Genomic DNA, 21,893 nt, shown 5'->3' with positions numbered 1-21,893 from the left:
TTCCAACCTGATATACCTTGATTCAGTCCCCCAAATTGAGAAAACAGTAAAGACCAGAACACTAGGCTTTTGCCCAGGCTGCTTAATCAAATTTTTAAAGTGAAAAACATCTCATTTGGCTCTAGTTATGTAAAAAAAGAAGGGGCAGGGGGAGAGGAAAGCAGATTTTCCTTGGTCCATTTGTTCTACACAAAGATAGTCTTTTAGTACCAGCCTATGTCATTCTCTCAGGAATGGCGAAGGGGGGATTTCAATCCGGTCGCTTTTATTTGGAAAGATAATCCTCAACTCGCATTTATAAAATATAATTTGGGCCAATGGGAGTGGACTCATGTGGTCACTGAGACTAAGTTCCAGAGGAGAGAATTATAGCAAAACAGTATGAACCACCTAAATTTCCCTCTAATCTGTAATATTTGTCAGATGTGCCTCACTGTCCCCAAAGAGAAAAATTAAATATTATTTTTCTTAAGGCCCTTTGGTAACTCTCTCAAAGCTTCTAAAGCCAGTCTTGAAATGATCAGGGTAGGGAGATATACAGAAGTTGGGAATGAGAACTGGGGAGCCCCTGGTTTGGGGGTGTGGGAGGAATGAGCAGTGTCTGGCTTTGGTTCTTCGGAAAACCCTTCTGTTCACCCTGTGGGCACCAGTGCTTCCCATGAAGCTGAGCCTCAGACCTTGAGTCTGGAAGGACATTGTGCTTCTAATGTGTCAGATTAACAAAGTTGAGAAAAACTTCTGTGCTGTTTGCAGCAAGAGACCTTGGTAATTGCCTGGTGGACTCAACTGAGATCCAGCCTGCCTATTTTAGGTCAGTTTTGCCCTATTTCTGGATGTGGAGTCATCATTTTCATGAATAATGCTAACCCTCTGTGTGAAGCCTGCTATTCATGATTAGCATTGAACTTGTCATACAGGAAAAGGCCTGTGACATGATCAGATTCCTGGAAAGTTCATATCTGAATATAACAGACCCAGCAGGAGCCAGGGGGAGTGAATGTTTAGGGACAAAGCTGAGTGTGGTTGAATGGTGGGCCATTGTGTGGAGACCGGAATTTCTGTTACGTAGAGAGCTAAAAGGAGCAGGGAGGCAGAGACAAGCCTGATTCAGAAGGGGGCAAAGAGAGATTTGAACTGTGCTCTTGACCTACGGAACATGGATCAGAACTTACTGTTAAAAGGAGAACAACTCTGAGGTAATTGGATTTGCTGTTTAAACTGCTTCTGCCAGTATGTTTCTCAGAAACCTCGTTCTTATTGCAGAGAGAAGAAATACAGATTTTTAAAAGGAAATTCCAACAGCATCAAGTTTACCACTCCTCTGTGTCCCGCCTTCTAAATCTCTAAGTCCTATTGGTTTGGCTACTGAGGGAGAAATCATTTGGCTTAATGTCCACCCCTCGCGCATCTGTCTGTTGTTAAATAATCATCCTCACCAGTCCAATTCCTCTTTATTTTATTGCTTTTGAGGGACATGCTGTGTAATGCTTAGCATGGCTTTTGTTTTGTTCTTTTACCTATAGATTCTTATAAAAGTTTTGTACAGTTTTTTAAAGTAAGTAATCTAGTTGAGGGGGAGCAGAACCTGCAAATGGCACTTAAAGGCAGATATAATTTTTTTCACATACCTGATTAGGGCCTGAGGCCACAGGCATGAGATATTTATCATGTTGGCTCCGAGAGCTATTTTTGGTTTGCTGTTCAATATTCACCTGATTTCTACAAACTCAACTATAAAAATTCATCTTTGAAACAGGAAAATTTGAATACAGGCTGAGTATTAGATTATATTAAGAAATCACTCTTAATTTTATTAGGTACAATAATGGCATGGTCGTTTACATATACAGAGAGTCCTTTTTTTTTTTTTATTTTGCGGTATGCGGGCCTCTCACTGTTGTGGCCTCTCCCGTTGCGGAGCGCAGGCTCCGGACACACAGGCTCAGCAGCCATGGCTCACGGGCCCAGCCTCTCCGCGGCATGTGGGATCTTCCCGGACCTGGGCACGAACCCATGTCCCCTGCAGCGGCAGGCGGACTCTCAACCACTGTGCCACTAGGGAAGCCCAAGAATGGTTTTTTAAAAGTGGCTATTTGTTGATGCTGGGTAAGGGCCTCATATTCTTTCCTACTTTTGTGTATAGTTGAAAGTTTCAATTATAAAAATAATTTTTGTAATATTAAAAAATTTTATAACATTTAAAAAATTTAAAAGTGAATGTGTAAATACATTCAAAGTATCTGGATTCAAATGTGTAACATGACTAAGCTAAATTGTAGTACTTTTTAAATATAACTCACAGGTATTTGAGTTATTTATTAAGGTTAGTTATTAAAGTTTTAGTTATTAAACTTATTAAAACTATTAGTTATTTAAAGTTATTAAAACTATTAGTTATTAGAGTTAGTTATTTAAAATTAGTTATTAGAATTTAAAATCACAAGGACTTTAGAAGTGATTAGCTGTGACAAATGACATTATTTAAGCTCTAACCATATACCAGACCTTGTACAAAGTAGAGGACACAGGGTGGCATGATCTTCAGCCTGTTTAGGACTGAAGGCCGACATATAAACAGATCAGCAAATGTGAGATACTCTGTAATAAGTGAGATGAGCAAAAGGATGGGAGCACTAAAGGGGGGCATCTGCCCTGGCATGGTGGGTGGCAGGCCTGCTCTTTGTCAGAGGGCTTCTGGAAGGAGTGGGGTCTTAGTTCAGGGCTTCTCCCACTGTAAGGTACATACCATCACCAAGGATCTTATTAAAGTGCAGATTCTGATTCAGTAGTTCTGGGACAGATCTGGGACTCTGCATTTCTAACACACCCCTGGGATGCTGGCACTGCAGGACCACACTTCAAGCAGCCAGGTTCTAGGTGTTAGGGTTGGGCAAAGGGAACAGTTTACATGCGTATACACACACACACACACACACACACACGTGAATTCCCAAGCAAAATCAGTGTTGCTGAGATATCAGTTTTAAGAAGGAAGGACAGGAGATGAGGTCCGAGAAGAATTAGATGGGGCCAGATAATGTTCTGGGTACAGACTTGACCCAAGAAGATAGTGATGAGGCTGAGGGGAATGTGGAGGGTCAGAAGGAAACATTTCTCCATAACTTCTTAAGCCTCTGTATTAGGGATATGGGGTGAGGTTTCTCCCTCCTAATCCGTGAGAAGTTCTCTAGTGATTGTATCATATTCTCCCAGACCAGCCTAAGAGGATGCCAGCAATGGCACCTCTGCCATATGGGAACTTCGGTCAGTCTCACTGACTCAATTTCCTTTTATTTAAATGATAGCCTGACTTTGTTAAAACAGATTTGTTGTTCCTTACAAAAGTGCAACCCCCAAAACAGGATTTGAAACCTGCCGATTGTGATCCCTAATAAGAGTTTTTCAAGTTCAGACTTCGAGTTTTAAAGTTCAGACTGAGTTTTTAAAGTTCAGACTTTGAGTAAAAAGCCAAGGGTACTTTGGTAGTAGTGGTCAAAGCAGTCTCTCAATTATAGAAAATGTTTCGTTTTTGTCAGCACTTTCTGCATTTTAATGTCAGCACTGATTTTTAAACATTTTAGCTTTTATTTCAGTTATTATTGAGTACCTAGTACGTGTACAGCACTTATATTCACATTATCTTATTAACCTTTTCAACAATTCTATGAAGCAGGTGGTATGTCCTCTCCCGCCTGCTCCCCTTGGTCAGATGAGAAAATGAAGCTGGAGTGGTTAAGTGATTTGATGAGGATTACCCTCTGAGCCAAATAGGATTTGAATCTAGGACTCCTAATGGCAAGACCAGTGCCATTTCTGTCCAGTACTTGAGAACAGCCCCATTTCCTTTATTTCCTTAAAAGCGGGAACCTTGAGATGGATCCAGGCTACTGTTGAGGTCATTCTTGAGAATTTTTCTTTGTGGATTGTTTGGGAATTAGAGTTTGAAATTCTGATAGTATGCTGAATTATTAGGATTGCCTTTTTGACATTGTAGAAACCAAAGGATTAACTCAGTGGCGACAGAGGGTCTGCAGTTCAAGCTGTTAGCTCCAAGTCGTTTTCTTTTCTTCTTTGAGTTTGGGAAATCCCAAGCCCCGGGAGTAAGCAGGCTGCGATGGTATCCAGGAAGCATTTGTTGCAGGCAGAGCCAGCTCTGGAGACTGTTGGGCCCATCTCCGCGGGTGTTCCCGGCCCAGCTGTTCTCAGCTGGGAAGGGGCTCCCCAGAAGTGGACCTTTTGTTTGAAACCCTGCATCAGCAGCCTTGTCCAGGCCTCAGGGTCTCTCCCAGCACCGTGTTTCCATTGCACTGGCTGAACCTCACCTTGAAAAAGACACATCTCAGCACGTCACTAACACTTTACAGCTAAAGTGAAACCTTAAACTTTAGCTGGTAGCCAAAGAAAAGATGAACGTTAATAATATGAATTATGCCGACTCATTTTTTACCTTTTCTCTCTTTCCACTACAATTATTTAATGTTTTTGTCTAATTGAACCCTTTTAGACTACCCAAATTAGCATGGTCAGAATCCTGTTTTTGATTGTTTATTCTTGCTTGATGTGAGCAGTTTTGTTTTCCCAACTGGACTAAGCTGTTCAAATATCGGCACAGGGGTAGCTCTGGAATCTCTGAAGGAGAGACTTAAGGTGGAGGGGTACTCGAGGGTTTCTCTGAAAGCTGTGTTTGCTCAGCCGGCCCCCTCATTTTACTTGGACTGTATGTTTATTTACAGAGGGGTACTGATGGAATTTATTGGGGCTTTCCCTCCTCGAGCCATATATTTTAAAAATCTTCCACAACATCTAGCACTGTGGAGGCTGTAACAGGTGCTCACTAAATATTCTTGCTCATGTGATGTCATATCTCTCCCAAGAAGAGAGACAACACAATCTAGTGGAAAGAATGTGGCCTCCAGAGTCATACCGGCTTAGGCTGTAATCATTACTCGCTTAATAGCTCACGGCCAAATGACTCTCCTCTGAGCCTTGGTTTCCACATCTCTACCTTTCAGGGTTATTTTGAAGATTAGATGAGTAAAATACACATGACTCTGAGTCCAGGACCTAGCAGAGGGAAGGCATGCAAGTAACAGCGTGGATTGTGGTGGCCTGTGCTTTCTCCAAGACATAAACCACCATTGGCATGCTCCTGTCATCTAATTCCTAAACAGGTTATTCCTGACCTGCATTTTATTTCTTTCTGTTCCTGCTTTATATGACTGGCCCCAGGGCCCCGGAGCTGTGCCTCAGCTGCTCGGAGGCCGTTCCCCTGGGGCCTGATGTGACACTGCACTCGGGGAGCACAGGAGGCCCCACATTCGTTCTGACAGTGCAGTTTTATGGTATCAGATCTGGCATATACTCGATTACTCATTGTTTTTGGCAGTGGATATTATTTAATTTTTCACTAAAAAAATACAGACTTTCTGAACCAAATGGACATTTTCCTCAGCGACAGTTATGTATATCACATTTCCAAAATGTTCTAAAGCAAAGTTGTGTAAAGCATACTAATAACTTAAAAAGGGAAAATCATTTAGATCAATAAGGGCAATTTTACTGTAAAATCTTTACACCAGCACTTGCCTGTAAGGAGTATACATAAACAGAAGAAATAGTCCCTACCCTCAATCTTATGATGTAATTAGGAATCTGAGTTATAAACACAGGAGAAAATTGGAGACCAGCCCACCAATTATATAAATAAGATTGAATTATGAGGTAGAGGGCTGTGAGTTTTTGAAGATGAGAGGGCTCCGTGAGGGTTGGGGAGCTGGAGGCATTGTTATCGAGTAAGGCTGGTGGGGCTGGACGGGTCAGGGCACAGCAGGTCAGGGAACAGCTGGACAGAGACTTGGAGGAAGGACACGGGATTGCCATGCACGCTGGTGGGAGCCAAGATGCCTGAGGAAAGGAGCAGACAGAGAGGAACCGGGTCAGAACCTTGAAAGCCAGGGCTGATTAGTTGGCAGCTGACACGCTGAAAGCCCTCGTTCAGGAAGATGAGCCCAGTGTCCCTTAGAGGGTAGATCGGGGGAGGGACGTTTGGGGAGGAGAGAATGGGTGTAGATTTCTAAACGCAGGAGATGAGGGCCTGGGCGGTGGTGGCAGCAGTGAGATCGTGCAGGAAGGGTTAATCCAAGACGCATTTAGGAAGAAGTCAGAACTTGACAAGTGGAATATATAAAGGATGAAACAGCAGGAAGAGTAAAAGATGCCTCTGTGGTTCTTTGCCTGGGATATTTGTGGTGTCCCAGAAAAAAAGTTCAAGTCAGACTGAGCTCTTCTTCCCAGAGACACAGCTGTATCATTCCTCTTGAACTTGGACTGAACTTTTGTCAAGTAAGGTGTTTCAGTTGTCTGTTACTGCATCAGAAACCACCCCAAACCCCAGTGGCTTAAAACAACAACAACTCGTCATTTCTCCTGACTCTGTGGGTTGGCTGAGTTTCAGCTCGGCCATGCTTCTACTGCTCTTACCTGGGCTTAGTCGGGTGGCTGCATCCACCTGGGGGCTCTCCTGGGGCTGGGGCATCCAAGACAGCTTCAGGCCTCTACCTGGGCAACCTCTCTTTCCAACAGCATACTTAGACCTCTTATAGGGTGGCTGGCTTCCAAGAGAAGCTTCCAGTCCCCTTAAGAAGTGAACTCAGAAGTCCACCATATTCTGTTAATCAAAGCAAGTCACAAGGTCAGTCCAGATTCAAGAGGAGAAGAAATTGATTCCAAGTTTAAAGTGGGGAGTCACACACATGTATGACATAAGTGGGGAGGGGAGAAATGATTAGACCCTCCTTTGGAGACTGTCTCCCGCATTATATCACCAGAAATTAAGTTTCAAAGAAGGAACTCCTGCCAGAGGAGAACTATCTCCGTGATACATCAGGGTTATATGGGGGTCAGGATCCTTAGGAACTCTTACCACCTTCCCCTAAAGGTAAAATTTCAAAGCGGAAGAAAAAGCGGTGTTCACTTATTTATTTGGGTGAGTCGATAACGAGACTCAGAGACATAAGTAGGGCTGCTATGAAGAATCAGAGTGACTGAAAATGAGAATTGATGTTTAGAAATAAAGTTATAGAGGTAGAGGGATTCCCTGGTGGTCCAGTGGTTAAGACTCCATGCTTCCACTGCAGGGTGCACGGGTTCAATCCCTGGTGCGGGAACTAGGATCCCGCATGCCGCACAGCATGGCCAAAAAAAGAAAAAAAACTTTAAAAAAAAGTTATAGAGGTAGAAAGGGGCCATATTATGATAGGACTTGGACCAAACTGGTGGCTGTCAGGTTTGGAACGGAAGTTATAGATGGACAGGATGGGGTACAGTGTGCTCATAGTCATGGGCTGAGAGTGTGGAGTAATCCACACTTAGCCTATTGATGCTCTGAAGGAGGTATTTGAATTGGCTGGTCCTCTGATAGGACACCAGTGGTATCATCTCATGTGTACTTAGTCCTTATTCCAACGGAAGGGAGAATTCAGCTACTGAGGCACCAATGTGGAGTCCCTGAGACAGAAGATAGTCTCTGCCACACAAGGTTAAATGACATTTAAAATAAGCAGTCACCGCCCCCCCCTTCTGTAGCAGGAAACAAATTGCTTGTTCTTGAGAACTTTCCCATCAAGAATTTAATAGAAGCAGGTATACTTATATCATTTTGATGTTTTTGTCAGTGTTTCCAAACAATGTACTTTGAAATCAGATCACTTCTTATTCATTTTTATATAATTCTCCTGATGCTCTTCATCACACATTAGTGATCAGAAATAAGATGCAATTCCCCAGTCCCTGCCTGCAAGACCTGAGTAGGGTCTTACTGTAAGTTGAAGGGAGTTTTGCCTTAAGTCATGGATTGTGCAAGAATGAACTGCTGTTGGGTTTGACTGATTGTATATGGGTTGTGGTGCGGTGTATCTGAAGGCTATTGAATGCAACTTACAATGCTTAATAAAAATCTTTATTCTTGTAGTATAAAAAAATAAGCAGTCACTGCATGGTTTCTGAAGAACCAAATTTTTATTTGTAAGAAAAAGTAAGAGGAGTTCTGTACAGCCAGGGAAGAGTTTTCTAAAATGTAGAACTTTGCTTCTGGTTTCTCTCTCTTTTTTTTTTTTTTTTTTTTTTCTTTTTGGCGGTATGCGGGCCTCTCACTGTTGTGGCCTCTCCCGTTGCGGAGCACAGGCTCCAGACGCGCAGGTTCAGCAGCCATGGCTCACGGGCCCAGCCACTCTGCGGCATGTGGGATCTTCCTGGACCGGGGCACAAACCCGTGTCTCCTGCATCGGCAGGCGGACTCTCAACTACTGCGCCACTAGGGAAGCCCTGCTTCTGGTTTCTTAAACAAATATCTCAGATTTGGTCAGAGCACTGGAATAGAAAACACAGTAATGGGTCAGGACTTCTTCTTAAGCAAATTACCATCTGAAGATTTTTATTCAGATTGAGCTTGTACAATAAAAGCCATGTTTTCTGTGTTTGTCAGGAATTGTTAGATTGCGAGGAATAGAACTCACTCAAGCTAACTTGAGCAAAAGAGATTTATTTATTGGAAGGACACTGGGAATATATTGCAGAAGTCAATACCTGTGTCCCAAGAACCTGGGAAGGAAGTACCCACTCTTGCCATTTCTCTTTGGGGCCACATGGCCTCCCGTCTATGCCTCTCTCTCAGTATGGTGTCCATTCTTCTTCCTCTTTGTGGACCAACAGAATCAGCTCACTCATCCACTCACGTGCTCCAAACGTGGCTGGTTGCCTTAATCCCTACTTGACTGAACCCTACAAGTCCAGTGCCTGTAATTCACTTACTGGAATCCAGTTCCACCTTCCTGGGAGAGAGGATCTGGTGGCCCCAGTGGGAGTCAGCTGTGGCCAGAGGATGGGTGGGGTTCTTTGGCCTGTCCCCACCCAGCAGCAGTTACGGTAGCAGGTAGCAGGTCCTCTGAGACAGTGGTTCTCAGAAAAGGGCTGTTGGCTGTGGAGGCCCCCATGGAGGTGTGTTTAGCACCTTCACAATGAGGCCACAGTCATATCCAAATGTAATGGCTATTTAGGAAGCCTGCCTGGTTGCTTCCCAACAGTTTCTTGTGGTAGTAAAAGAACAATAGTTCTTGGATTAATCCGAAGAGAGAACCATCTTCCCTCAGCCACCTCTAAAACTTTTATCTCTGTCAGGAACTCTGAACATCTGAAGAGGTTGTTGGTAATTAACTGTCACATTTTAAAGCATCAAGTATGATAAACAAGGGGTCCATTTATATTTTAAGATGATTTTTAAAAATTGAATGTGTTGGAGCCTCTTTGGTAAGAAAAAAATGCATGACCAAGCAACAGGACTTTAAAGTGGTCTTGAAAGTAAAAAGGAATCTGAGGACAAATATCCTTTTTCAAATTGACTTTTCCTCCCTGCTTCTGGGAAGAGCTAAGGGTGGGACACAGTCTGGAAATCCACTCAGTTGACTAGTCATGCTTTTGAAGACGACAATGACGTGTCTTCTCTGGCGAGACTTCGAGCCACACTTTCCAGTGCGAGTCAGAGGCAGTGACAGCCCTCAGAGGCCAGCCTTGTGGGACACAGGGCGCTGAGGGACTGCGTGTTTGCAGATTCAGTCCTTATTCTCAGGAAGTCACTGTCGTTTAGCTCCCAGACTGTCCCCATGAGGAAAGGGGGGGGCAGGGACACCAAGAAAAATACCGTGGAGTGAGAATCTGCCACTCTAGAGCTGACCTCTGCTCTCCAGTTAGTTCCATCTTGTGTGTCCCCATGCAAGGCCCTTAACCTTGCTGAACTGCAGCTTCTCAGTCACCTAGGAAGCACATCACCTGTCCCACCTTCTTGAAAGGGACCTGAGTTTCATGTGAAAGGCTCGCATGGCAGTGCACTGTATCTAGCCAGATGTAAGAGGTTAATATTTTAATATCTAGAATCAAACCCGGTTTTCCAAGGTGGCTGCCTTTGACTTTATCTTTTAAGTCAATGCTATTTTACTCTTCTTTTTTTTTTAAATTAATTTATTTATTTTTGGCTGCATTGCGTCTTCCTTGTTGCACACGGGCTTTCTCTAGTTGCGGCGAGCGGGGGCTATTCTTCGTTGCGGTGCGTGGGCTTTTCATTGTCGTGGCTTCTCTTGTTGCAGAGCGTGGGCTCTAGGCGCACCGGCTTCCGTAGTTGTGGTATGCAGGCTCAGTAGTTGTGGCTTGCGGGCTCCAGGGTGCAGGCTCAGTAGTTGTGGCACCGGGGCTTAGTTGCTCCACGGCATGTGGGATCTTCCCAGACCAGGGCTTGAACTCGTGTCCCCTGCATTGGCAGGCAGGTTCTTAACCACTGTGCCACCAGGGAAGTCCCATTTTACTCTTCTGTTAACCGAGCAGGTTATTCTTGTTGGTGTGGTAAATGATGAAAGCCTTGTTGTATATAATGATAACAAACACTGTTTATTCAGCACATACTATATTGCCAGGCCTTGTGGTGTTTACTTTATTTACATTATCTAATTTTAATTCTCACAAGAACCCTTTGAGGCCCATATTGTTCCTCATTCCACTGTGGATGAACCTCAGCTTAGAAAGGCCATGGTGGAGGGGCCAGAGTTAAACCTGGGGTCCTTCTGACTTGAAAGCCCACATTTGTGAATGCTGCAAAATGCTGGCTGCTTCTGGACAGGTGATGGTAGCACCAGTGCTCTTCAGAACGTTGCCAAGAACTGGGAAGTGAGCAAGCAAAAAACAACCCCTGAGCTACAGTATGGACGGCCGAAAGTGGGAAGTGGTAAAGGCCTTCCCTCTTTCAGAAACTATTATTTTCCACACAGTTCTAATAAGCTCGATAGTTTTCTTCTAAGCCTAAGAAGCAGAAAATTACGAAGAGGATAAGCAAGGACCACAGGCACGAACAGTAGCAAGTAGATGCTGAGACTCCTTCCAGTTCTAATGTTCTGAGGGTTCAGCTGCCCCAACAGTAACCACGGAGACAGGTTAACTATTAAAGTCAGACACAGGAACACAGAAAAGCACACCAGTCTGGGACCATTTGGTGACGTACATCTGGTGACCTCAAGCCACCAAGAAAAACTTAAAAGTGTGTAAGTTAAACTAAGTTTTTTTAAAAAAGTTTCATCCAAAATGATAAAGATAGAATTTTAAGTTTTAAAGTTAACCTTTAATGGAGAACTTGGTTATCTGGAATGGTGTTTCCAGATAGTCAAAGAGGACGGAGAGGAGTCAAAACCAATGGGTACTGGCTGTAAGTGGACGTCATGATGCAGATCAGCTCTGCCTTTCACTCTGCTCTGCTCTCTCGACTCCCTGCTGCCTAAGAGGTACCTCTCTCTCTCCATGAGTTCAGCTGGCAGTGTGGGACACATTTGTTCACTCAGCACACAGTTTTAGAGCACCTGCTGTATGGCTAGGACCATGCTAGGCCCTGGGAATACAAGTGGGCAGAAGGTACAGTCCTACCCTTAAGTTGTTCATGGCTAACTGGGGAGAGAGACACATAAACAAGTGTTTAGAATCAAGCTTAGCATAGGCTGCTGTAGGACTACACAGCAGGGGCGTATAACCTGTTTTGTGGGATGGGAGGATGATGGGAGGCCCATGGGGCTTCCCAAGGGAAATGATGCTCAGGCTGCAATCTTAAGCAGGGAAGAGCATTCTAAGCAGAAGAAACAGACTTTTGTAAGAAAGTCCAGAGGCCATAGAGCAATATGCAGGTGGGAAACTTGCAGATGCACTATGATTTATCTTGGCTTTCATATAGAATGTGAGCCGAGGGATAGAGAGAGGGGTCATGCTGATGGGAGTGGGGTAGGGGAACAGCACAGATCAGGCAGGACCTTGTGTACCATGTGAGAGAGTTTGGACTTTATCCTGAAGGGCAGCATGGGAGCTTTGAGGGTTTTAGGCAGGGCTCCTGCATACCTCTGCATCTCCTGCTGCTTTTCCCTCTCTTTCACTGGTCATACTCACTACTTTGTGTTCCTGCAAAGGCCAAGGTTGTTCTTGCCTTAGGCCTTTGCCCTTGGCCTTCCTCTGCCTGGAATGTACTGTAAAGATTACTCTGCTTGCAGTGTACTAACTAGATTAGAATAGGGTGAGCCTAGGAGCAGGGAAATGGAATAGGAGACTGATGGAATAGTCTGAGTGGGAGAACGGTGGCCTAAACGGGGGAAATGGCAGGCTGGATAGAGACGTGGACAGGTGTCTGCAGTATTTTAGGAGGTAGAATTGACAGTGTCTGGCAAGCGATTGACTTGGGTGTCAAGGATGATACCTAAGGCCATGGGTATTCAGAGGGGTGGAGCAGCAGCAGCATGGTGTGGTCTGATTTCCAGTGATCTACCTCCCGGTGCGTTTTGGGACCTCACTGCCCCACTGGAACATGAGCTGCCTGGATTTGCTCACCGAATTATTGTGAATAAAGCTTATAGGTTCCAGCTGCATCAATGCAAACTACGACCCTGTTTATGTCTAATCTTAACATTTATGATTATGTGCCTTGGGCTGTCTATAAATGAATACATAATATCATGCTTATTTGTGAACATAATGGAATAAATGAGAGAGAAATCAGAGTAAATGACCAAGACGATCACGATCAAGTAGCTCTTATTAAAAACCATTAAACGCATGGCTCAGGTTTCCATATGTAAAGCCCCTTTAACAAACTGGGCTTATAAGATATGCCTCCGACTAGAGATGCTTACTTAACTCACTGCATTTGTTTAAACTCTAAAATCCAGCCATTCCCAAGCTAGGCCCCCACTGAACACTGTGAACTCCTACTGCCTAGAGCTTTTCTGTTTGCATTTGCTTCTATAGAGATTTGGTTTGTTTCCGAAAGATGCATTTTAACATTTGTGTGGTGAGCCACATTTGTTATATTTGAACCATGTGTGATGCAAAGGAGAAGGGTAACCACTTGGCTTAGGGGGGAAGGATGACTCTTTGGGTTAACTTCCTGCCAATTTAAAATCAGCTGGTTAGATGTAGATGGTGACAGAAATTAAAAAGTGTGTATGTGTACATATATATATTATGCACACATATACCTATATACATGTATATTTTTATATGCCAAAAACTAGTTTGGATATAAAGCTTACTAAACTGGACCATGCTGTTCTCCAGTCTTAAACATAAAGGAAAAGTGCTTCCTAAGAATCTATATGTCTCACTTTGGAATTGGATAATGTATAACTCTTGACTGACCTAGAAGTGCTTCTAGGACCAGGCCTCATTCATGTCTTTTTATAGCTGTAGTTATGTAAACTGTGAGGAGCCAAACAGAGAACGTAGGGAAAGGGCTTCATCTGATAGTGAAGTGATTCATAAATTAATAACACAGATGGAAAACTAAGGGGCAGAGAGGTTGATTTGTCCATGGCTCACAATAAATTCATTCCTTCATTCAACGAGCATATATTTAGTATGTGTTATATAGGTGTGTTAGTTGTCTATTGCTATATGACAAATTACTCTAAAATTTAATGAATCAAAACAACACACATTTTTTAATGACTTTTTTAAAAATTATTTTTATTTATTTATTTGGCTGCGTTGGGTCTTCGTTGCTGCACGTGGGCTTTCTCTAGTTGCGGCGAGCGGGGGCTACTCTTCGTCGCGGCGCACGGGCTTCTCATTGTGGTGGCTTCTCTTGTTGCGGAGCACTGGCTCTAGGCGCACAGGCTTCAGTGGTTGCGGCTTGCAGGCTCAGTAGTTGTGGCTCGCGGGCTCTAGAGCACAGACTCAGTAGCTGTGGCACATGGGCGTAGTTGCTCCACGGCATGTGGGATCTTCCCGGACCAGGGCTCGAACCCATGTCCCCTGCATTGGCAGGCAGATTCTTAACCACTGCACCACCAGGAAAGCCCCAGCACACATTTATTATCTCACACTTTCTGTGGGCCAGGAAATCTGGGCATGGCTTAGCTGGGTCCTCTGCTTCAAGGTCTCTCATGTGTCTGCCAGGGCTGGGATCTCCTCTGAAGGTTCCTCTGGGGAAGGATCTACTTCAAGCATACATAGTTGTTGGTGGGATTCAGCCTTTGCAGAAACTGAAAGTCTCAGTTCCTTGCTGGCTGTTGGCTGAAGGCCATTCTCAGTTCCTTGCCATATGACATCTTGGGCATGATATGTTGCTTTAACAAAGTATATAAGCTGAGAGGGCGATAGAGAGAGTCTACTAGCAAGACTAAAGTCACAGTCTCTTGTAACCCAATCACAGAAGTGGCGTCCCATCAACTTTGCCACGTTCTGTTGGACGAAAGCAAGTCACTCTTCCAGCCCACACTCAAGGGGAGCGGATCACACAAGGGCATGAACACCAGGAGGTAGGGATCATGGAGGGCCGTCTTTGAAAGCTGTCTACCACAGTTGGTATATATATTTAGGTTTCCTTATTCTCAGTTGCAGCTTTTTCTACTAGACCAGACCATCTGATTGTGTGAAACACTAATATGTTCACTGTGGTAAACAGAATAATCTCCTTCCCCAAAATGTCTATTTTGTAACCCCCAGAATCTTTAAATATGTTACCTTACATGGCACATGTGATCAAGTTAAGAATTTTGAGATGGGGAGGATTGTCCTGAATTACCCAGGTGGGCCAGTGTAACCACACAGGTCCTTGTAACATAGAGGCAGGAGGACTAGAGTCAGAGAAGGTGATGTGATGATAGAAGCAGAGGGGGGCAAGCAGAGGCTGGGATGGGGCAGCCACAAGCCAAGGAATAGGGGCAGCTTCTAGGAGACGGAAAAGGCAAGGAACAGGTTGTCCCCTCGAGCCTGTGAAGGAACACAGCTCTGCTGACGCCTTGATTTTAGCCCCAAAAGACCCATTTAGTACATCTGACCTCCAGAACTGTTAAGATAATGAATTTATGCTACTTTAAGCCACTAGATTTGTGGTCATTTATTCCAGTAGCAATAGGAAACTAATACATTCACCAAAGGACCTGGTTAAACCAACTTGCGGGGCTTTTTAAGAAACAAGGGGAGGCATAAGGCATAGGATGGTGGGCTTCCAAGGGCTTTTTTGCTGTCCAGTGACTCTGAAACGTAATTTACATATTGTAGCTTCTCTGTTTTTAGGAAGTTATTCCTAGTTCTCATCAATACTAAATTCTATCAATATTGAACAGGTGAAAAATTTCTTAGGCTTAGTTATATGGGCCTCACTCGTCAAAATAAAACAAAAACATAGCAGCTAGCAGAGGACACTAAGGCTTCCTTTTTTTTTTTTTGCGGTACGCGGGCCTCTAACTGCTGTGGCATCCCCCATTGCGGAGCACAGGCTCCAGACACGCAGGCTCAGCGGCCATGGCTCATGGGCCCAGCCGCTCTGCGGCATATGGGATCTTCCCAGACCGGGGCACGAACCCGTGTCCTCTGCATCGGCAGGCGGACTCTCAACTACTGCGCCACCAGGGAAGCCCAAGGTTTCCATTTTTAAAGCTTATTGCTTGTTATTCATTTGCACCTTAGGAGTGGAAATGTTGGCTGAGATGAGAGTACCTGACACAACACGCTTTTCCCTCTTGGTGTTCACAGCCAGATGTTGTAAAGTTCTTTTGTTTTTCTTTTTTCTTCAGTGCCTGGAAACCTTGGCTGCTACAAGGATCATGGAAACCCACCTCCTCTAACTGGTGCCAGTAAAACGTCTAACAGACTTACCATACAAACCTGTATCAGTTTTTGTCGGAGTCAAAGGTTCAAGGTAATGGTTCTGTGGCTATGTATCTATAGAAAAAGATAAAGGTGTAAGTGCATTCTGCTAAGATACCTTTAAAACATATAAATTTTAAAAAACAACCTGTGAAGCTATATGACTGTATACTTTTCTGCCAAGGAGAAGTTGGAGGAAGCGTGAGGCTTGGGATTCAAGGGCGTGAGGCAGCACTCTGTCCAAAGACTGCGAGAAAAGGGGAGGAAAAGCGCCAATATCTGCATCCCAGTTTGACCTCCAACACAGTTACATGTGTCCTTGAGCCCCTGCATGTTATGAGCAGAGACATCTCTGGCTCCCTGGGGGATCTGGGAATAAGCCAAGGTAGTGGTTACTTCTTTGATACATTAGGGTGCCCTAGCCTGGACACCAGTCCAAAATAGTTTCTTTCCTTCCTATCCATTCTTCTATCTGAAACTCATTCGTCGGCCATGAAGGTTCAGTAATGCTCTTGTTTATTATATCAAAAAAAAGAAAAGTCTTTCCCTCCGTCCCTCCCTCCCTCCCTCCCTTCCTTCCTTCCTTCTTCAGTCAAAAGATCATTAATCAGGCCCAAGCGAGGAGAATAGACTGGCAGGGTTCAGGGCCTCTGTGGGGCAGGTAGCTGAGCAAGGCAGTTAGCCCAACGTGATCAAGGGATTGGTTGCTTGCAAAAGATTGAGCGTATAAGTAACTATATTGAGGATAATGGGAGCCAGGTTTCTCATTATTAGAGAAGAAAGCCAGGGAAAACTGGAATGAAGTCTATAGTGTTGGACAGGGATTGAAGTTATTAGTGTAGCGCATGGTTTCTGATACATATATATAGAGAAGTAAATTTAACTATGAAAGTGTGTGTGTGTATGTATGTATGTATATACATGTATATTTCCTAGGTCTGTCCACTGAAAAGGCCTGGGAACAGTGCCACACTGGTAGTAAAGGTCACATTTAGCACTCATATCTTGGTTTATAAATACTGTTCTCCATTAAAAAGAACTAGGGCTCCTTGGAGAAAATTGCTGATTCTAGAGAAATCGCAAGATAAGGTTGTTGGGTTTTTTTTTCTGAGAAAGCACAAGATGATCCTGAAACATCTTGTACAAGAAAGTAAGGAATGTGAGGGACTTGTCAAAAGGACACAGGAACCCACTTGGAGGGACTCCCACTGGCTAAATGTAACATAATTTGAGCTTCAAAACAAATAATAAGAATAATAAATATACTCCATTAAATAAAATAAGAATCTGCAAATTCACGCTGATATAAAAAAATAACTGAATACTACCAAATGTAAAATAGATAGCTAGTGGGAAGCAGCCACATAGCACAGGGAGATCAACTTGGTGCTTTGTGACCACCTAGAGGGGTGGGATAGGGAGGGTGGGAAGGAGATGCAAGAGGGAGGAGATATGGGGATATATGTATAGCTGATTCACTTTGTTATAGAGCAGAAACTAACACACCATGGTAAAGCAATTATACTCCAATAAAGATGTTAAAAAAAAAAGTGAACAAATAAATGAGGAGAAGAAAAGCATTTCCTTACAGGAGAATGCCAACTAATAAATGTAGAAGAAATGATGGAATTAGAAAATTCACCATTTGGCCACCATCATAGTAATAATTGATTCAGAGAACAAATATCAAGGTATGTAAATATTCCACATCCTCATGGATGGTGAGTAAAAGTTTTACTAGTGAGTGAAAGTTGTGTGAGGAATAGGATATTTATATAGCTTCAGAGATCTCCCCACAAAATACTACCATAAAGGGAAAACAAGTAATTCTACAGTGAAGAAAACTGGCGTACACTACCATATGCAGGTGATCAAAGTTAGTATCACCAGTGATGGGACCACTAGACATTGTGTCTCACCTGACCTGTCAAGAGCATAACATCACTTTGGTGATTGTCTGCCAAAAATGTGTAATATGAATATAAGCATGAAACACTAGGTAAATCTGAAACGAGGGACATTCTACAAAATAGCCTTTATTCTTCAGAAATGTTAAGGTCACAAAGGTCAAGGAAGGCCTGCAGCTATTCCAGATTGAAGGAGACTGAGGAGACCCGACAGCTAAGTATGTCTGTGATGCTGGATTGGATCCCTTTCTACAAAGGCAGTTGCCAACTTGAATGTGGGTCTCTAGGTGAGAGGGAAAGGGCAGTTCTTTGTATTATTCTTGCAACTTTTCTGTAGGTTTGGAATTATTTCAAAATGAAAATACAGCATAAGTATTTGAGAAAACACAACACCCATTAATGAGAAAAGTCATAAGCAAACTAGGAAGAGAAGGGAACTTCCTCAATTTGATTACGAGCATCTACCAAAAACGCTAAAGCTAAATTTATGTTCAGTGGTGAAAGGTTCAGTGCTTTACATGTACGATCAGGAACAAACAGTGAGACCCACTGCCACCTCTTCTGATCAGCATTGTATTGGAGGTCCTTTCCAATAAAATAAGGAAAGAAAAGTAAATAAAAGGCATGTAGGTTGGAAAGGGAGAAGTAAAATTTTCTTTATTTATGGACAAGATGATCATGTATGTAGACATAAGGAATCTATGAGAAAGCTATTAGAACTAATAAGTAGATTTAGCAGGGTTGCAGTTTATAAGGTCATATACAAAAATTAGTTGCATTTCTATATGCTAAAAGTGAACAATTAAATTTTCAATTTAAAAATTAATTTTAAAAATAATTTTTAATTAAAGTTTTATTTTAAAAATTAAAACAAAAATGTAAATGCTATTTACAGTAGCATAAATAACAGAAATAAGTTTAACAAAGGATATTGAAGACCTATACACTGAATACTACATGGCAAGGGAAAATTAAAGACGATCTAAATGAATGGAGACATAGACATTGTTCATAGATCAGAAGGCTCAATATTGTTATAATGTCAGTTTTCCCCAAATTGATCTATAGATTCAATACAATCCTAATCAAAATCATACCAGATTTTTTAAATTGACAAGCTGATCCTAGAATTTATATGGAAAGGCAAAGAACTTAGAATAATCAAAATAATTTTTAAAGAGATCATCCTAGGAGGACTTGCCCTGCATGATCTCAAGACTTTCTGTAAAGCTACAGTAATCAAGACAGTAGTATTGGCATACAAATAGTCACATAGATCATGAGTCAGATTTGGCATGTGGGCCAAATCCTACCACCCACATATTTCTGTAAAAAAAAAAAAAAAAGTTTTATTGACACACAGCCACACCCATTCCTGTATATATTGTCCAGGCCTGCTTTCATGTTTAGTCATTGAGAAGAGACCGTGTGACCCACAAAGCTGAAAACATTTACTGTATGACCTTTTATAGAAGGAGTTTTCCAACCTTTGTTATAGATCAATGGAACTGGATAGAGAGTCCAGAAATAGACCTGCACTTAGATGGACAGTTGATTTTCAACAGAGATGCCAAGGTAATTCAGTGGGAGAGAGGATAATCTTTCAACAAATGGTTCTGGAGAACTGGAGCTCTTTATGAAAAACATGAACCCCTGTCCTTACATCACATCATAACTTCAAATTATACTACTGAAAAAATAGCTATAGTACTGACATAAAGATGGACATATAAGCCAATGGAATAGAATTTAGAGTCCAGAGATAAACCCATACATTTATTTAAGGCCAATTGATTTTTTTTTAAGTTTCTTTTTTATGTGGACCATTTTTTTAAAGTCTTTATTAAGTTTGTTACAATATTGCTTCTGTTTTATGTTTTGGTTTTTTGGCCCTGAGGCATGTGGGATCTTAGCTCCCCGAACAGGGATCGAACCCACATCCCCTGCATTGGAAGGCAAAGTCTTAACCACTGGGCCGCCAGGGAAGTCCCAAGGCTAATTGATATTTGACAAGGGTGCCATATCATTCAATGGGGAAAGAATAGTCTTTTCAACAAATAGTGCTGGGACAACTGGATATCCACATGGAAAAAGAATGAATTTGGACCCCTACCTCATATTACATATGAAAATTAATTAAAAATGGATCACAGGCCTACATGTAATAGCTAAAACTATAAAAGTTTAGAAAGAAGTATGGGTACAAATATACATGACCTTGGATTAAGCAGTGGTTTTTTTTAGTTATGATACCAAAAGCACAAACAAACAAAGAAAAAATAGGTAAATTGGACTTCATCAAAATTTAAAACGTCTGTGTATCAGGGACACTATTAAGAAAGTGAAAAAGCAACTCACAGAATAGAGAAAATATTTGCAAAACATATATCTGAATAAAAATCTAATGCCCAGAATATATAAAGAACTCTTACAATGTGACAATAAAAAGACAAGCAACCCAACTAAAAAATGAGCAAACGGGGCTTCCCTGGTGGCGCAGTGGTTGGGAGTCCGCCTGCCGATGCAGGGGACGCAGGTTCGTGCCCCGGTCTAGGAAGATCCCACATGCCGCGGAGCGGCTGGGCCCGTGATCCATGGCTGCTGAGCCTGCGCGTCCGGAGCCTGTGCTCTGCAACAGGAGAGGCCACAGCAGTGAGAAGCCCGCGTACCGCAAAAAAAAAAAAAAAAAAAAAAAAATGAGCAAACGATCTGTAGATTTTTTTTTTAATATTTATTTATTTATTTTTGGCTGCATTGGGTCTTTGTTGCTGCGCATGGGCTTTCTCTAGTTGTGGCTAACGGGGGCTACTCTTTGTTGCCGGTGCACAGCCTTCTCATTGCGGTGGCTTCTCTTGTTGTGGAGCATGGGCTTTAGGCACTCGGGCTTCAGTAGTTGTGGCACGCAGGCTCAGTAGTTGTGGCTCACGGGCTTAGTTGCTCCAGGCATGTGGGATCTTCCCAGACCAAGGCTCAAACCCTTGTCCCCGGCATTGGCAGGCGGATTCTTGACCCCTGTGCCACCAGGGAAGCCCTGATGAGCAAAGGATTTGAATAGACATTTCTCCATAGAAGATGTACAAATGGCCAATAAGCACATGAAAAGATGCTGAATATTACTAGTCTTTAGGGAAATGCAAATCAAAACCAATCAGATACCACTTCATATAATAAATAACCTAGGACAGCTGTAATTTTTTTTAAATGACAAAAGCAAGTGTTAGTGAGGTTGTAGAGAAATTACAACCCAGAAATCTCATTTCTAGGTATTTACCCTAGAGAAAGGAAAACTTATGTTCACACAAAAATCTACACAAATGTTTATAGCAGCTCTATTTTATAATTATGAAAAACTAAAAACAACTCAATGGATTAACAAACTGTGGTACATTCATACAATAGACTACTGCTCAGCAAATTATAAAATACATGCGTCAATTTGGATGAACCTCAGAGACATTATGCTGAGTGAAAGAAGCCACTCTCAAAACATAACATACTGTATGATTCCATGTACAGTATACAATGTCTTAGTCCATTCTGGCTGCTGTTACAAAATGGTTGGCTTAAACCAAGCATTCATTTCTCATGGTTCTAAAGGCTGAGAAGTCCAAAATCAAGGCTTTGGCAGATTTGGTGTCTGGTGATGGCCCATTTCCTGGTTCATAGATGGCCATCTTCTCACTGTGTCCTCGCATGGCAGAAGGGGCAAGGGGGTCTCTTTTATAAAGGCTCTAACCCCATTCATGAGAGCAAGCCCTCACTTCCCAGAGGTCTCACCACTAAGTACCATCACATTGGGAATTAGCTTTCAACATATAAATTTCGGGGGTTGGGGGGGACACCGGCATTCAGTCTATAGCGTATGACATACTCGAAAAGATAAAACTATAGTGTAGAAAACTAATTAGTGGTTGCCAGGGGTTCTAGAGGGAGAACAATTATATAAAGCGATAGCACAAGGAAGGTTCCTGGGGTGATGCACCTGTTCTGTATCCTGATTGTAGTGGTGGGTGTACAAATCTATACATAGGTTAAAATTCATAGGACTGTGTACCATATAAATAGTCGTACTGTATGGTAATATAAAAAATAAAAATGTTAAATGGGGCCTAGAGTAAGTTTTCTGTGAGTACTAACTTTAAAGCATTTACCACCTGGCACATAGTAAACATTCAATAAAGTGTTTAGCTGTTATTATTATTAATGTTTCAAGTTAATGAGATTCCCCCCTGCCTTTAACTTACTTAAATACAGTAGAAATGCAAACATTAATAAGGGATGCTTACTGAAGGGGAAGCACCGTGGTGGTGTGTAGTTACCAGT

General features: G+C 42.6%; 1 protein-coding gene across 2 annotated transcripts in view; it reads left to right on the top strand.

Moving 5' to 3' along the window:
• Positions 1–21,893, top strand: part of KREMEN1 (kringle containing transmembrane protein 1) — a 64,303-nt gene that overhangs the window by 24,707 nt on the left and 17,703 nt on the right. For both annotated transcript variants that reach the window (XM_033412730.2, XM_004283765.3), the window contains exon 4: positions 15,591–15,715. In XM_033412730.2, coding sequence (XP_033268621.1) covers positions 15,591–15,715 — 125 coding nt within the window. The remainder of the gene's footprint in view (positions 1–15,590; positions 15,716–21,893) is intronic.

Source organism: Orcinus orca, chromosome 15, assembly GCF_937001465.1.
Source record: "Orcinus orca chromosome 15, mOrcOrc1.1, whole genome shotgun sequence".
NCBI lineage: Eukaryota > Metazoa > Chordata > Mammalia > Artiodactyla > Delphinidae > Orcinus > Orcinus orca.
This window is presented reverse-complemented; position numbering and strand designations above follow the sequence as displayed.